At 37.5% G+C, this 17708-nt stretch overlaps 1 protein-coding gene across 4 annotated transcripts in view; it reads left to right on the top strand.

The window, feature by feature from the left end:
- Positions 1-11782, top strand: part of uhrf1bp1l (UHRF1 binding protein 1-like) — a 42002-nt gene extending 30220 nt beyond the window's left edge. For 3 of the 4 annotated variants that reach the window (XM_046859919.1, XM_046859920.1, XM_046859918.1), the window contains exons 16-21: positions 1114-1268; positions 1466-1616; positions 8484-8740; positions 8833-8941; positions 9298-9470; positions 10275-11782. In XM_046859919.1, coding sequence (XP_046715875.1) covers positions 1114-1268; positions 1466-1616; positions 8484-8740; positions 8833-8941; positions 9298-9470; positions 10275-10400 — 971 coding nt within the window. In that variant the 3' untranslated portion in view covers positions 10401-11782. Of the gene's footprint in view, positions 1-1113; positions 1269-1465; positions 1617-1744; positions 2412-8483; positions 8741-8832; positions 8942-9297; positions 9471-10274 lie in introns of those variants that run through there. The other variant, XM_046859922.1, reaches the window with a different exon arrangement.
- Positions 11783-17708: the final 5926 nt, after the last annotated feature.

A 17708-nucleotide genomic window follows, 5' to 3' on the forward strand; every position in this document is an offset into this window, starting at 1 on the left:
TCTCACTGAGTCTGCATTACAGTGAGTTGATTTCCGTGGTAGCTCAGTGATTAAAGCACTGGACTCTGGATCAGAAAGGCCACGAGTTCAAATCCCAGCAGCACCAAGCTGCCACTGCTTAGCACTCATTATAATCCTCATTTTATATGCAATAATAAAACCATATAATGTGTATAATTTCCAGGGGTGGATGAATTACACAATCGTTTTTACACTCTGTAAAATATGACTCCAGTAAAAGTGCTCCTGACTAAAAGTACAAAAGTATTTGCCTTCAGATATACTTAAGTGTCTAGAATTTATTACGGCTATAATTTTCTTATTAGCATTTTTGTCGCAAGACTCTTTGCTTAATCAACTCAGTTTATCTGAAAAGACTCGAATGTGACTGATGCATTGAATGTGTATCAATACATGCACACTGATGTATTGATAGAATGATATTAATGACTCAAACACTGATTGATTTCTGTTAGAATTATCATGAGTCCAAAACCTTTATTTCAACTACTTCAGAAACTCACCCAAATAAGGTATGCTGTGGCGAGTTAGAATCAGTTCTGCTTTTTGTTGAACTGACGCTGAACTGTATAAATAAGGAACGACTGATTTCGAATGTAGCTGAAAGTAAAGTAAGATATTTCACTTTGTATGTAGTGAAGTTAAAGTAAAAGTCTTGCAGAATGGAAATACTTCAGTAAAGTACAGATACGTGAAAAATCTACTTAAGTAACTTCCTTACTGTCCACTACTGTATAATAGTAACCCCTGTGGTCTGTGGTGCAAAAAAGTGTTGGGAAGCCCTGATCTAAGTGATCGGGGTAAACGTGACAAGACGTAATGGTATTTAATACTATATACAGATCCACACAAACCTTCACCTTCTGTTTGTACGGTTTGATGTCTTTATAACCGTATAACCACATTTCCTTAAGGCTGTAGAATCCAGCATGATTGCCAGTAGGTGGCAGGATTGCACCATGACCTAAGGGCGTGTAAAAAGGATAAACTGGCGTATCACTTCTATTGTAACTGATACCCACACATTTGTTATCACAATGGTGTATTCCTAAATTACACCATTGAGTAGTTTGGGATGTGTGTGTTTTGTAGATGACGTGTCTATTTCCGGGTTTAAAGTCCCTTTAAATGATCCGAGCGTCGCCGAGCGGGCCGTCGAGGTGATGGCAGAGGATGGAGACGGTGCCCAGTCACCCGAAGCAGTCAGCGCCACCTCACAGAGTACTGACGAACATGCCAAAGATCTGGTACTGCCCCTTCTTTTTGCTTTTAACCCCTAAACTTCTCTATTGCTACCATGTTTTTGTCATAGTTTCCTTTTTTCATCATGTATAGTATTTAATGCAATTTGTGTGTGTGTGTGTGTGTGTGTGTGTGTGTGTGTGTGTGTGTGTGTGTGTGTGTGTGTGTGTGTGCGCACATCCACATCCATGCCCCAATGCAGGTGTCAGTGCTGGTCCTGAAGGTGCACTCGGTTCGCGCCTCTCTGAATGTGAGGGGTGATAACACTACTGTAGCTCTGGAGGTGGGGCAGGTCCGCACCAATCAGCTTGGCAACGTCAGTCTACGCCAGTATCTTAGCAACCACAGTCTTGGTAAGACCACATCAATAGGTCCTGTGTGTGTGTGTGTGTGTGTGTGTGTGTGTGTGTGTGTGTGTGTGTGTGTGTGTGTGTGTTCAAATCTTGATTAAAAATGTGTATGTTACTGTGCATTCCTTTAGGTTTTGTCCGTTTCACACCACTAATTACTGCTGAGAGCAGTGAAGGTAGGATGGTGTGTGTGTTTGTTTTTTTTGGTTTGAGTTTTATATTTCAACACTATCTTGCTATTGTATATCCAAAAATACAGCCATCTGTACCAATGCTGCATTTTTGTGTCATAGCAAAACTTTTTCAGAGGAACTCGTTGTTCCTGAACCTCAAAATCTGACAATTGTTAGATAAAGAAAACTGTTAAGCCCCAGCTAGGAAAAGACAATTCACTCAGAATGTCTATGTTTGAGAATATCATCAAGGCTTTACAACAGGGATGGATCCCCAAACTTTATTCTGTGAGGGCCACATCATTTTTTCTTTTTTTAAAGGGGGGGCGGGTCGGTCTGTAACCGAAATGAGTGACTACAAGTATTGTTGTGGAGATTTTATAATGATTTTAAATGCAATTATTAAGCACCTTAATGCTAGATTAGTTTATTATTTAGTTCTGCACCATACACATAAATTGTAAAGAGTAGGGGTGTAACGATACACTCAGCTCACAATTCGATACAATATTATGTTTACGATATTTAAAAAAAAAATTTAACTGGAATTTAAATAAAGGATTTATTTCCTTCCAAAACTAAAAATTTTCAATAACTTTCTTTGTTGTACATACAACTTAAAAAATTGAAAACATTTCAAGGTTCAAACTGAAGCTTCTGAGGGTAAATGTAATTTACCTACAGAATTATTTTTTAATTAAGATAAAGCTGAAATTTAAGTAAAGGTGAGAAAAAAATGTTGTATTGAAGTATGTTTAAAAAAACATCTTTAGTCTTTGTTTAGGGTACTTAAAGTTTTTTTGCCAAAAAAAAAAAAACTGATTATCCATATTTTCATACAGGGATTATCAGACCATTAGCAATGCAGACATACTTATTGTAACTGGTTTAATTTGTTCTTAAAATGGTGGAAAACCTCTTCGTGTTGATCAGGAATTAGGTGGGGCAACAATCTAAATCAGGGGTCCAAGGTAGGACTCTCTAGAAGATAATCTGTACCTGTATGTATCTGGCTGAGTGGTTGAGAAGGATGGCTGCCTTCATGTTAGCTATAGTTGTGGTGTCCTTCTCGTCCAGTGTCCTGTTTTGTCCGTCATAGATTCTTAAGGTCACAATAAGTGACGCTGTGGCGCTCTTTTCATTATAGAGCATTTTCAGCGGTTTAAGTAGGTTTACTATTTCTTCGGGATCACTGATGTCTGCGCTGTCAAGGTTGCCGTTAGAGTCGCTAGCGCTCCAGCACACCATCGTTTCTCTAAATGAACAAGCGACGCAGGTGGTACGTAGCATGAGTGTAAGCAGCACAGCCAATTCGAAAAACGGACGTCATATCGTTAAAAAACATTAGAAATCTACAATGCATACAGTGACATTTTTGCTTCACGATAAATCGTTACACCCCTAGTAAAGAGCATTATTTTTCAAGCAATATCTTGCCTATTAAAAGAGCATTATTAATATCATATTGAAATTTTTCATATTGATTGCTTTTAAAACCAAAACATTTACTTATGCATATGGTTAGTGGGTGAATCTAACAAATAATTAGACCGTTACGTACTAGAGGTCCTTAACTTTTCTGCAAAGGGTGATGTAACAATGTGAATAGTGCCCCAGTAATCATTATACAGTTATCTTTTTATTGATACCAAAAACATAAACTTTCCATTCATTTGTTGTTGTTGTTGTTTTCATGCTTTTTTCATTTAAATCTGACCAAATTGTGGGTGGGTTGTTCCCATTGCTGTGTAACTTTCCAGACAATTAAGAAACAAAAAGAACAATAATTTACAGTTAGGTAATAATAAAATAAAGATATAAACTTTAATTTGCTGGTCATCCTGGTCATCAGGACACCCTCTTACCTGTAGGCAAATCTATTTTTGTTTATAGATAATTACAAATCTATATTGTGAAATATCGTGAAAACTTAAGCCAACCAGCACCTTTATCACCAGTTTTCTAATTCATCTAACTAAAATGTAAGAGAGCACATTTTATCTCGGCAGTCGATAATTTCCTAAAATTTGTAGACCAGTGTAACCAATCAATCAACTAGCAAATACTGGATAAAACACGCACTTTATGTAAAATAGTACAGAACTTTATTACCAAAAAAAAAAATTCAAGTATTGAATCATGAAAAATTCAGATTTATTCCTTTGAATACATTTTTATGATTCAATACTTGAATTTTTTTTTTCTCACATGTAAAAACAAAAAGATTTGCCTCTAGAGGCCGCTTTTTCTCGACTTCTATTAATAGCTAAGGGACGTTTCAGTTTGAAAGCCAACCTTCATAATCAAATACAAAAAAAACATGTGTAAAACATATATTTAAAATATTTCTCTGGCATTGTTCCAAACGTTCCAAATGTGTGTTTAATTTCAGGTCCCGGACAAACAATTTAATTTCGGGTCTCCATCCTTTGAAAAGAGCAATTCAGCATCAGAAATGCCCTCTTAGATGTGTTTCACTTCTGCTCAGTTGCTCCACACCATTAGGTTGATAAGCTAAAGAAGGATTTAAATGAGACTATCCATATTCTATCTGACCGGTAGATTGGTAACCTGAGGACATTAATAACATGAGTAGTCATGTTATTAATTGTTGAGAAAATGTGAAAGTTTGGGAAGACCTCACTGAAAATGCCTCCTTCAGATTCCTTGACTGTAGAGAGCTTAGCCAGAGAGAGTAGATAAATGGATTAAGAAACAGTCAGTAACGACAATATGCTACCTGTTAAGAGAGGAATTTGAGTTGTGTTTAGTTGAGTTTAAGATCCTTGATCAAGTCAAGTAAAGGACAGGATCCTGGACGATGTACGCTCTAGGTCAAATGTTTAGGACCATTCGAAAATTATTTAGAAAGAAAGTGTATGTTTTAAAACAAATTAAAGCAGAATTACATTGATGAAAAGTCATCACTGGCCCTTGAGTAAGGCCCTTAACCCCATAGCAGCTCAGCTGTATGAATGAGAATTCAGAGATAAGTAGCTCTGGATAAGGGCATCTGCTTAATGCCATAAATGTAACCATGGAGTGTATTGGTGTGCTGCTAAAACACTGTTTTACTTCTGGAAAGCTTGAGCTGCAGTATGAGAGAGAGTTGGCTTTTTCCTGGAAAAGGAACCTACATTTTCTTATAAATCTCCAATAGGTATTTGTGAAGTCCGGGAATCTTTGTAGTTCCCGTAACCCATGGTGTATGACTGCAAACAGAAGGCCATCGCTTCCACTTCCATCTCAGTTTCCTGTTAATCCAGTATGAAACCCAGAAACTTGGTACAAGCTCGATGCAACTCTCATTTATACATGACTCGCATTGGAGATCCTGGAGAAGTTTAGATGGTATGCACGAACGCAGATTGGTCCAAGAATCATTCGATTGCCACCTTAATGTGCTTAGAACTATTGAGGAACATTCAACGGACCATTTCATATTCATGGGGTCCAAACGTAGTTATGAAGGAAGTCTTCTATCTGTCATCTTCACAAATATAAATGAGGTTGCATGCAGTATGAAAGTCTCAATTTGCATAGTTAGACCTCGGCTGAACACAGTCTTTTGTGTACACACACACACACACACACACACACACACACACACACACACACACACACACACACACACACACACACACACAGACTGGATTTTCTTAAATGATTCTCCTCCGTGCTGCCATTTCTCTGCACACTTTGATTAGAAAATGACACACTGGTAGCACTATGTATTAAAGTAGCATGAAAGAAAATGCACTTTATGGAAATGAATGGAATGAATTTTTCTTACTAATAAGTGTAATTTCACCAAACTGAAAAATAAAGAGGGACTCACAGTTCCACATGTCTGTCCACAAACCAGCAATTATTATTTTACCTTAAAAAAGCTACCAGTGTATCAACACCTCTGATTTCACATCACCTTGCCTTGCTTTTGACTTGACTGACGTGTGTGTACATGTATGACACAATCTTTAAATTGTACCTCTGTAAACCACCACAATAGGTTTGATTGCATGATTGAGATTGACTTTCAGCATTAATTCAACAAAATAACAAAATATTGCAGTGTTTTTGGAATTTCTGAAATTTTTATGTCATCCCTCCATTATTACTGGCGCAAAAGTAGTTTGACTATGAGTTCTTTGATTATAAGTAATTAATATAACTCTAAGAATTATTATTCCTCTAATGCAAATCCTTTGCTCGCAACAACCACCCAAAATCTGGAACCATCCCATGAACAATCACCAAATGCTGATTTTTCCTCCCTTGAAAATTTCTGCAGCTGCCTTCAGTTGCTGCTGTATGTGCCCATGCCTTCAGTAGGCTTTGGATCGTAAACCCTTCCTTTCCTTCGCCATATTCTTCCTTATGTTCCTCTTGGATTCCTGTCTCCAAGGAATCTTGTAACACAATTTGTCATAAAATAAAGAGGAAACAAGCCACACCAAACTCAAGCATCCTTGCTGAGTTCCACTGGTCATACAGGTCATCAGAACAAAGTGGTATGTAGCTTTAATGTTAGCTAGCTAGTTATAATTAAAAATTATTTTTAAAGTGTAGTCTATGGTAGGTAGCATAAATGCTCGGTGACAGAATTGACAATGTAGTTAATTAGGTTGCGAGCTAATTACTGTTAAATCTTGACAAATTCTTAGCCTTTGCTAGGTATTTGCAAGGTAGCCTTGCTTTGTATTTAGTCAAGTATTTATTCTCATAGATTTGTGTAAATGAATCGTTATTTAATGTTTTAATCAATGTTTTATTCATGTTGTAGGCTAATTAAAAAGATGGCAATGTCCTTGCAAATAGATGGATTTTAAATCCTGTCTGTGGCTGTGTTTTGTTTGCTCGGTGTCAGCAGTCTGTTTTCCGTTGATTATAGGTCATAGAAATTCAGCTTTTTAATCAGTGTATGTCAGGGAAAAGTCTGGATATTTGGCTTAGAATGGAAACAATGTAATGGTTTTCATTGATATAGCCTGGACGTCAAACTATTAATCGGCATCGATAGTTGATTGATTAAACTATCCGCAAAAATCCATACCTAGTTTTTCCGGGTCGCGTTATACAGTATAAGAGCGGCCTCCAGAGGCTGTTCACATGTTCTGTACATCATTCCCAACCTTATTTGAAATAAGGTAATACGATTTTTTCAAGTAAGACTTGGAAGAAAAAAAATTATTAGCACATCTTATTTAACCTCATATAAAGATCTTGTTTTAAATGACATTTAACAATCTATTTCTTACAAGAACAACAAAATTAAATTTTGATTCAACTGTGTAAGTCAAATTCTGCCAGGGTCACGTCAGCATTTCTGTCAAACTTTATTGGCTTATATCTAATAGTTATACAGTAAACCACATAAAATATGACAAATTTTTAACCTACATATACTCTAGATCAGAAATGCCCAAACTTGGAGCCAAAGGTGGCCCGTGGTGACCTTTAATTTGGGCCACTACAGACATAGAGGGGAAAAAGGACAAAAATAGCATTGACACAGATCTTTATTACTAATTTAACAGAACATTTCCGTTTTATTTTTTAACAGCGTAAACTGAAAGGTAATACAGAGCTGTGAGTCTGACACACTGCTTGCTTATCAGGGACTAATACACGTAATTCACGATTCTGTAAATCTGCCTTGAGACAATGTCCACTGGGAAACGTGATATAGAAATGAATTTGAACAATAAGGTGAAGCTTCATGCCTTTCATTAGAGGTCAATGATATTACAGGCGTATAACTGTCCTGCTTTTAGCCTGAATAGCTAAATTAGGCATTGAACTCGGTATTGTACTATAAATGGGGTTGTTTCTGTGTTTTAATTATACTTAAAATAATTATACAGTGTTTTAATTCAACTATTTGGTTTAATTGCACTAAAATATCTTTGAAAATAAAACATTAGTGAAGCAGATTATAGAGTCATGCTTTCTATTTATTTATTTATTTATTTATTTATATTATGTTAGACTGTTTTTTGAACTTATAAATGTGGAGAACATGCCAACTTTCGATTGATATAATGCAACATTTATCTTCAAATCAGATTTTTGGCCCTTCTTTAAATAAAAAAAAACCTGTAAAATTGCACTGAATTTTATCACAAAAATAAAAAAAAAAGTAATTTTAATGCTCTGGACTTTAAGACATTCAAAGATGGCCAGTTTAAGCATGACTGTTTTATGTGAAATGGTAACACTACAGTAAGATTTCTTTTGTAACATGAACTGAAGTTAATAAATTCTTTAGAAGTATTGTTTATTGTTTGTTAACTTCAACAATTTTTATTTTATCTGTTAACTTTAGTTAATACACTGTACATGAATGAGGTTAGCACTGCAGTCTCTGGTGTCAAATCAAACAGCACGTGGTGTCATTGATTCACCTCTAGAGGCTGCTCTCGTACTGTATAATGACAGCGGAGCCTCTCAGCTGCTCCAGCAGCAGACGCAACCTGGAAAAACTAACAGTATGGATTTTTGCTGATAGGCGATAGTTCCAGCAATCAACTATCTGTGCCGTTTATTCGTCAAAACTGATGAACCATTCAACCTCTAAGTCAGACAGCATTTGATGATTCGCTTATTTAAATGTCTTTGTTTCCCATTCTGCATTTTTGATTGCTAATGACTAGCTGTTGATGGTTTAACTGATTTGTATTTATTGTGTGTGTGTCAGGCTCAGGTTCAGATCCCAAGCCCTGCAGTAACCAGCTGGATCCAGCGGTTCGACTCCGGCTGGAGAGTGGGCCGAAAGCAGCTGCTCGCTCTCCTCTGGCTGAACACAATGGCTTCCTGCAGTGCCAGCTGCAGGACATCAGCACTGACTTCCTCATGACGTACCTGCGAAATCTCGCCATCTTCCTTGACGATGATGCCACCTCTCACGTCCTCCCAATGGAGATCACCATCCGAGATACGCACATTAACCTCAAGGTATGTAAGCTGAGCCACGTGGAAACCTGGTTTTATTAAAACAGCTTCAAATAAAGCCATGCCTCTGATGATGCCTTGCTTGTGTGATGTAGGATGACGGTCCACGGGACGGCCCTTCAGATCCGGATCCCAACCCCATGTCCCTGCATATCCACAATCTTCTTGTCCTGCGCAGAGATGATGGCTCCTTCCACATTGGAGGTTACATTTCTTCATTTGGCAGACACTTCCTTTTCCCCAAGCCACCTACAATTTAGTTAAGAAGATGAGGTTTAAGGGGCCTTGCATAAGAGCCCAACAGTGACATTTATCTATACAAGGCTTTAAACTAATCAGTACAATTTTCTATTCAGTAATCCATAGCGCTGTCCTCTGAGCCAGTGCTGAACTTGTCTATGATTTTTCACCAAACATTCTTTGCTTCTTTTCTCTTTCCTAAATGTAATATTTCCATTTATTGATCCATTTCCATGCTGCTATTTATATCTTTATAAAGAAATCTCTTTTTGTTGGTGACTTATGTGGATTGGTATTCTGTCCCTTTTTTCACTGTACAGTTGAGCATGATGCAGAAGTAGAGCCTCAGAAGACAGAGTCTGTTCCTGACAGCAGCAATATTTCGGCCACTGAGGTGCACGTGGCCCCTGAGGTGCATGTGGGTCAGGAACCGAAAGCCACCCAAACTGCTCCTCTGTCACCCACAAGCCCCGTCTCCACCGACAAAGAAAAGGTACAGAGTTTGTTAAAGTACTGTAACCTATTAGAATCAGGTGAAAGATCTAAAAAAAAATTCAAATGCAGCACAGTTTTTTTTGGCAATACATAAAAATCTCTGTGTCGAACTGAGTTATTGTGATCTGACTAACACCCAGTGACAGACAGTTGATTTCACATGTAGGCCTTAAACCTGGATCAATCCACCTCTTAATCCCATCATTATGACGCCACGTCTATAAAAAGCATCAATATTATAGAGAAACACAGTGGAACAGAGCGCTGCATCACAGGCAGGAATCTCATACAGTCAGAATGTAACTCATTTAAAATTTATTTTTTGAGTAAATTTTTTCTAACATCGGGGGGTGGGGATTCTACTGTAGTTCAAAAAAGACAAGGGAAAATAAATCTCAAACAAGTTGTATTTAAGAAAAACACTACAGTCCATGACTTGAGTTTAATGTGAGTTAACTCCTGTTATAATGACGTTTATGATAATGAGAGAAATCACAAATGCAGATTCAGTATCGACCGCGAGCGCACACATCGACTGCATTTCTATTTTTTTACCACGTAACAGATATGAGTTTAAAATGTAGATAAGTACAATACTGCAAACAAAACATACTTGCGTAAAAACTTTTTATTACACATTTTAAAAACTTTAAAAAGTAGAAGTACACAAAAAAAATGTGTGTAAAATGTAATTCGTTACTTTCCACCACTGACTTTTATTAACCTGTAACGAAGTGCAGTATCCAATGTCTTGCTCATTCACGCGTTCGTTTTGCGCTCTCTGGCTTTGTTCTGTCTGCAGATGCTGATGGAGGAGAACGAGTGTTTGAAACTGGAACTCTCCAGAACCAAAATGGCGCTCGCTGAGGTCCAGATGGAGAAAGACTCCCTGTTGCACCGTATAAAGAACATCAAACTGAACAGCTAGGCTAAAGCTTGATGTGCAGAAACATGAAGATACTCTAAAAAAAAATACAATAAAAAAAACCCACCTGTCTGTCTTCTTCCTTCCATGCATCTTTCCCTTTATCGTCTCTTAGGACAAACCGCCCATATTCTTTGCTTTTTTTACTTTTTCTCTCTCGGGGGTGTATTCGCCCAGGCGAGTGTGTGTCTGCGTGTCTCTGTTCGCACATTTGTTCTCACAGGATGTTCTTGTCAGGAAAAAAAAATCACGAACGATGAATTGACTTTGAATGTCATATTTTGAATAGAATGTCTTAAAACAAACGACAATTTGCACAACACCGAGCTCTATATAACAAAATGTATATATATGAATAGCTGGTTAGCAATTACAAGAATGTGTTTGTGTGTGTGTACAGTCTGCATAAAGAATGTTTTGTAAAGAGTTTTGAATGGCCCGGTCTTTGGGTAATTTTTGTGTGTGTGTGTGTGTATAAAAATGCGTGAGGGATTTTATATTGTTTTATTACCTAAAAAATATTTCATAATTGCTTTATTCCATGCACACTACAATAACTTCCATAACGCGAGATTGCGCGTAGCTATTGTGTAAACGGCGTGTTCCTAAATGTAGAAGTAGGAAGCCGGTGTGTTTCTGCATAGAAGATCTCTCCGGTATAGGTGTGTGTGTGTGTGTGAGTGAGAGTGTGAACGCATTACCATTGGTTGTGTTATAGTTAGTTTTTTATGAACTGAAGTGCTGCACAGTGTTTGCAGTTGCGGTGCTGCTTGAGCCTCGTGTCATTCTCTGTGGAGATTTTCACAATCAGACCGTTGTGTTATCATGGGCTAATATTTCTAGCATTTCATTTCATACAAAAAAACAGACTCGCTCAAGTGATTTTATTTTTTTTTTTAAGCAGAACAATATTTTTCACTGTTGGAAGGATGACATTTGCCGAAACCAAATTTAGTTTAGTTTACTTCATTGCTTTGTTGGTTTTTGTGTATTTTTGAGAAGAGGGCGTCGGCCGTGTGTTTGTCTGTGCCGTAATTTGTGTATTAAATGCTTCTTAGTTTAGACCAAAGCAATTCTTGGTCATCACCACGACTCATCACGGCCTGTCCATCGATCTGAATGAGATCCACCCTAAGCCTGAGAACTTCATACACAAAACAATTTACTGATGAAAAGAAAAAAAAAATCTAATAATTTATTATGAAAAAGCTGCTGGAACAAATTCACTCAAATCTTTATAGAATGTGGCTACATGTGTTTCAGAAATCTATATACATACCTGCCTTTTCTTCTATGATTAAAGATGCAATAAGTGAAATGTAAGCGATTTTTGGCAGATTTTGGATTTTTTTAAAAGCTCAAATAAACAGTTTGTAGTGATGTTATTCGGTTCAAGTGTCTGGTTTTTGTTTATATATATATATATATATATAATATTTATTCATGGTTCGGTACGGTACATACCTCGTTTTTTTTATCACAGTTCGGTTGAATTTCGGTACAGTTTTAGGGAAGAAATACAAAACATTAAATTGCTTGTCATTTTTTATTAACAGTTTATTAGTATTAACATTTATAAACATCAACGGTTTACATTTTTAAAACAATTTTTAATAAAATGCCTGCTTGGTTAAATAATATATAAAAAATATTTTATAAAAATAGAATAATTTAAATGAATGCAATACACTTTTATATTAATCAAATTGAGTAATTAATTCAATTAGCACAAAAAATTTAATTAAGTAAATAAATGGAAAAATGTTTACATTTGTTAGAACCTATTTGGGTAATAGAGTCTACTTAACTACTTAATCTACTTATTTCAGCATACTTAAACAAATGTCCTAAATCCTTCCATTCTTCATTCATTCACTCACTCAATGTGTGGAATTTTCAGGATTTTCTCCTTTTTAAAGAAATTTTTGAAGATAGACATAAAACCCTAAAGAATCCAGCTTTAGCTGCTAGCTACTTCCTGGTTAGCATCTAATGCTAGCGCTATAGATTCTTTAGAGTTCTCATGTATGTGCAAAACAAATCTTATTTCCAGAAGGTAGTGAGTAGCCACAGAGGGAAAGCAACAGGAACTGTAACATAATTCTTAAAGGAGCCATTCACAATTTGAATTGAACTAATGAAATAAATTAACTTCTTCACGACGTTCTAATTTATTAAGATGCACCTGTACCGTGTATTCAGGTCTCCCTCTGTTATTTTTTTTCTTTCAATGTTATGTTGCAACCTCAATGATGCTACAATCATTCCAATAGTTTTTTTTCACAAACATACCCTCAGTTCCCCATAATGACAAAGTGATAAAATTCTACAAATGTCTACATTTTTAACAATAATAAAACTGAAATTGTGCATGTACATTAGTATTCAGACTCTTTGCAACAACACATGAAAATAAGCTTAGTTGCCTCCTGTTTATCCTGATCATTGCTGAGATGTTTTTACACCTTGACTGAAGTCTACCTGTGGAAAAAGGTTATTGATTGGATGTGATTTGGTATGGCACACACCTCTTTATAGAAGGCCTCACAGCTGACAATGCAGGTCAGAGCTAAAAACCAAGCCATGAGGTCAAAGTATCTGGCTGCAGAGCTGAGAGACAGGATTGTTGCAGATCCTGGGAAGGCCACAAAAGATGATTCCCAAGAGCTGGTCAATTGGACAAACTGTGCAATCAGGTGGAGATGGGCGATCCTGTGTGGAGATGGGACAAAGTTCCAGAAGGACAACCTTCACTGCAGCCTTCCACTGATCTGGACTTCATAGCAGAGTGGCCATTAAGTCACTAAACCCATGGAACCACTTGTGGAATAAGATTGTCTGGTCTGCTTAAACAAAGATTGAACTGTTTCTCCTCAATTCTAAAAGTTATGTCTGGAGGAAACCAGGCACTGCAGCAAAGTACAGAGATCTCCTCAATAAAAACCTGTTCCACAGAGCTCAGGACCTCAGTCTAGGGCTAAGTTTCACCTTCCTAAAGACAGAAGTGACGGTGAATGTCCTAGAGTGGCCCAGCCAGAGTCCTGACTTCAACCCTATTAAACATCTCTGGAGGGACCTGAAAGTTTCTGTCCATCGATATTCCCCATCCAACCTGCCCCAGCTCGAGAGGATTTGCCCTGAAGAATGGCAGAAAGTCCCTCAATCCAGGTGTACAAAGCTTGTTGTTTAAAACCCAAAAAGTACAGTGGTACCTCGACATACGAGTGCCCTAACATATGAGTTTTGAGTTGAGGTACGAGCGGTCACTCGGTCGATTTTTGCTTTGATACGCAAGCAAAAACTTGAGATACGAGCTCGAGACGCCGCTGCTAGACGGCAAATCGAAGCCAGAAAGCGAAGATTGTGACGAAAATGAAGATAAGCAAAGAAGAAAATGAAAAATGTTAAAGTTTAGGGATACGTAGTGTACAGGAGTGATAGGAAAAAAACGAGTTTTCCCTCCGCCTCTGCTTATCGCCTCTTTAGCAGATGGCCTTATCCAGAGCAACGTACAAAAGTGCTTTGAGTCTCTAGCAATGAATAAATCTACACTGGTACACTAGATTACAAACTTAAGATAAATCATCCTACAATGACTCAAAGATGGAAATGTCAAAGGAGCTTCGACTAAGTAACATAACAACATTGCCTGCAACATAATTAAAAAATGTGAAGGAGGTCTGAATACTTCCTGAATGCTCTGTATTTAAAGTATACATCATCAAGAAAAGCAAAAAATAGCAATTGAGAAAGCAGAAGTTGCATTGCAATATGAAAACTTACAATGTGGTATTTACCACAAGAGAAGTTTACTAAAGAGCAACCAAAATCCAGTGGTAATTATTTTATATTGTGTACCAGCAGGGACCATAATATGGGGCCACTACAGGCTTTTCAATTGGGGTCCATGGATTGACAACTGAATGCTTTTTCTTAAACAGAACCAAACAACAAACACAGAAGAACATTAGAACACAACAAGCAAGAATCAGTTTTATTTACAATTATGGCAGATGTTCAGGGCCTTGATCAAGTGCCCAGCAGTAGCAGCTTGGTAGTGCTGCGGTTTGAACTTATGAACTTCTAAACCAAAGTTTTAACCAATGAGCTACCACCTCCCTCCTATAGATATCTCCTGTCTCTCTAGTGGTCCTTCTGTTCCTTTTATATCTAGAATTGCAAAGCCACCTTTGAATTTGAGCTTCCATTTTAAATTTCTAATGGTATCCAAATGGTAGGGATGTGCATCTCCATCACTGAGGCTGATGCAATTCACATCTTGATGCATAGATGATTTTATATCCCAGCATTACCGTCAGAGGAAAATAGCAATATAAATGTGAAATACAAAGCAAGTGTTATCCTTAATTTTCACTCCAAATACCTGCTCCAATTGTGAGCTGTTGTAGTGCCATGTTTCACTGTAAGAAAGTGTTTTTGCATCAATTATAAAAACTGACCAGAGTAACATTGAGTAATACTCTCCAGCCTAAAGAACACACTATACAAAATTATCTGAATTTAATAAAAGACTAATATAAACCTAACTCAAGTTGTATAACAAAAAAACTGCCCACAGAAAACCCTCATGGGGCCCAAATATGCAATGCTACAGGGTTTTCAGTGGTAAACTGGCCCACACTTTCCCACAGTGGGCCTGCACGGGCATGTTTCCTACACATGTAGTTCTTCTAAGTGATGTGCAAATGAATATATTTGAATAGGCTATCCTTTCCCTGTACATCGGAACAATTGGAGATCACAAAATCAGCGCCTTTAATCTTTTATATCCGTTTTATCAGAAGTGATATCGCTATATACGTCATTTTTCACACTTCCATAATCTACATACATAATGTCTCTTGGATGTGCATCTTCATAACTGAGGCTGAAGCAATTCACATTTTGTTACAATGGGCAAGCAATATATAGAGTGAGAAGCTTGTGGAAGGCTACAACAAGAGTTCGGTTTAAGTTCAAGCGATTAAAAGGCAACAACAAATCTTTATTTTATGCCCTAATTGACTCAAAATATCCCCGCAACTACCAACACCCTAAGAACAACCTGGGAGAACAAATCAACCACCTATCCACACCCAAAATACCAAAGCAACTGCTTACCATAACCTAGCGACTATGTAGCAACATGCTAGAAACCAACTGGAATATCATAGCAACCATCTAGCAACAGCTTTGTCGTAGCAACCATTTAGCAAAGCCATGACAATCTTATGGATTTATCAATCACCAAGCAACAATATGAAATACCACAGCAACCATCTCGCAACCAACGGAATATTATATCCGCTACATAGCAACACCCTAGCTAACATCTGGATTAATATCCTTCAGCATTTTCACAAGTCAGAGAATGGGTGCTTGTACTTGTATCTGAGATTCCATAAAAAACCACCTACCCAACTTCCTTAGCACCATACAGTACTAGCACGCATTTGGAATATTGAAGAATTTACCTAGCAACGTTCTTGAAAGCAATCTGGAATACCATAACTGCCTCCTAGCAACCACTTAACAACACCAAAGCAAGCACTTAAAACGCAGTATCAACAGCCAAGCAACCATCTGAAAAATACCACAGAAAATTAGCAACCACCTGGTACACAAGAGCAACTGCTAGCAACCAAACAACATAATTTACCCCTAGCAACAACTCGGGATAAGATGGAAAACCACCTAGCAACCTTCTCGACTATGTTCACCACCTTATTATCAATTGCCAAGCACCATCTTAACGATCACGTCAAATGTTTGTGCACGTAATAACATTTTACTTTAAAGTGTTAACCTTTTAAAATAATTCTTTCCATCTTTAACATTCATTCATTCATTCATTCCATGTTTACCTTCTGGACCTTTCTGTAGACTTTCCCATTGGATTTTATTTCCAACGAATGCATTGCAATCAAGCGCTAATGCTTTTAAATTGTGGTGTACAAACATGTTTTCCATGTCTGGGCGTCCAAAGACACTGAGAAATAGGGAAAGTCCGAGATTCTCCTTGCTGGATTTTCAGCCCTGGAAAAAAAAAACAACATTATGGAAGGTCTGAAGGTTTCCACTAACCATTACAATCCATCAACTTTAAAAACCACTACCAAATGGTATCTAAAGGGTAGGGATGTGCATCTCCATCACTGAGGCTGATGCAATTCGCATCTCGATGCATAGATGATTTTATAGGAGAAATCAATCTACATATCAAATATGGGTCACTTTCTAAATAATAAAAGAAAAGAAAAAAATTATAATAAAATAAGTTTTTTACAAATGCATACATGTTAAAAACGACGATGGAAACGCCAACTTGTGTATCCGATGCATCACATCGTTAACTTTTATTACCATCCCTAATATATATGATGTAGTGCCTTTGTGTGGATCAGTGAGTCAAAAGAAAATTGTAGAAACTGGTAGAATCTCAATGCTTTATTACACCATTATGGTCCTTATCAATGTCCAGTAGATACCAGCATGTGGTCTACAAGTTCCAGAGGGGTTTTATGACTCAATAATAACATGTTGTATGTAATGACATGTTGGAACTGTTGAAGTTTCTATTTAAACCAATAAACTGTCTGTAGTAACATAAAATTTTTGAGCAGGCAGATAAAGCGTGGTTTCCCAGTGGATAAGATGTTGGATTTCTGAACGAAATGTCATGGGTTGAAATTCCAGCACCACCAAGCTGGGCCCTTGAGCAAGGTCATTAACTGCTCAGCTGTATAACTAAGATGTCCAGGTAATTTGCTTGGGATAAGAGCCAGATGCTACATGCTATAAATGAAAGCTAATTTCTGTAACAGTGCCCTCTGTGGGTCAGCAGAAACATAGCAACGTTCACAAGATTAATGATGTTACAAATGATCTTGTTTTCCAGCTGCATTTTTTATGGACCACAAACTGCTTTGCATCCGGTTTGTGGAAAGGTCACTGGGTTCTCCTAACAAAGCTTCATCTCGCTCTCTTCTGTCTTTGGTTGCAGAAGCTTGTGGGGCAGAAAGCGTTCTGTTTCTTGGTGGTTTGTGTGAAAGAATGCTGCTGTGCCGGAGCTCTGGTGTAGTTTACTCCCACTGCAAAATACCAAACATCGCTTAAACAAGCTTTTGTCCCTGTGTGCATGTGCAAGACAAAGACTGGGGACGGAGCGAGGGAACGGCTGAGAAAGATCTGGCAAGATCAGGTTCTCACTGTCTCCTGGCAAAGACTGGAGCTCAGCGATTCTGCTCAACACCCTATGGGCCTACAACTGCCTTTCTCTCTCTCTCTCTCTCTCTCTCTCCCTCTCGCTTT

This window comes from Silurus meridionalis, chromosome 10, assembly GCF_014805685.1.
Source record: "Silurus meridionalis isolate SWU-2019-XX chromosome 10, ASM1480568v1, whole genome shotgun sequence".
Lineage (NCBI taxonomy): Eukaryota > Metazoa > Chordata > Actinopteri > Siluriformes > Siluridae > Silurus > Silurus meridionalis.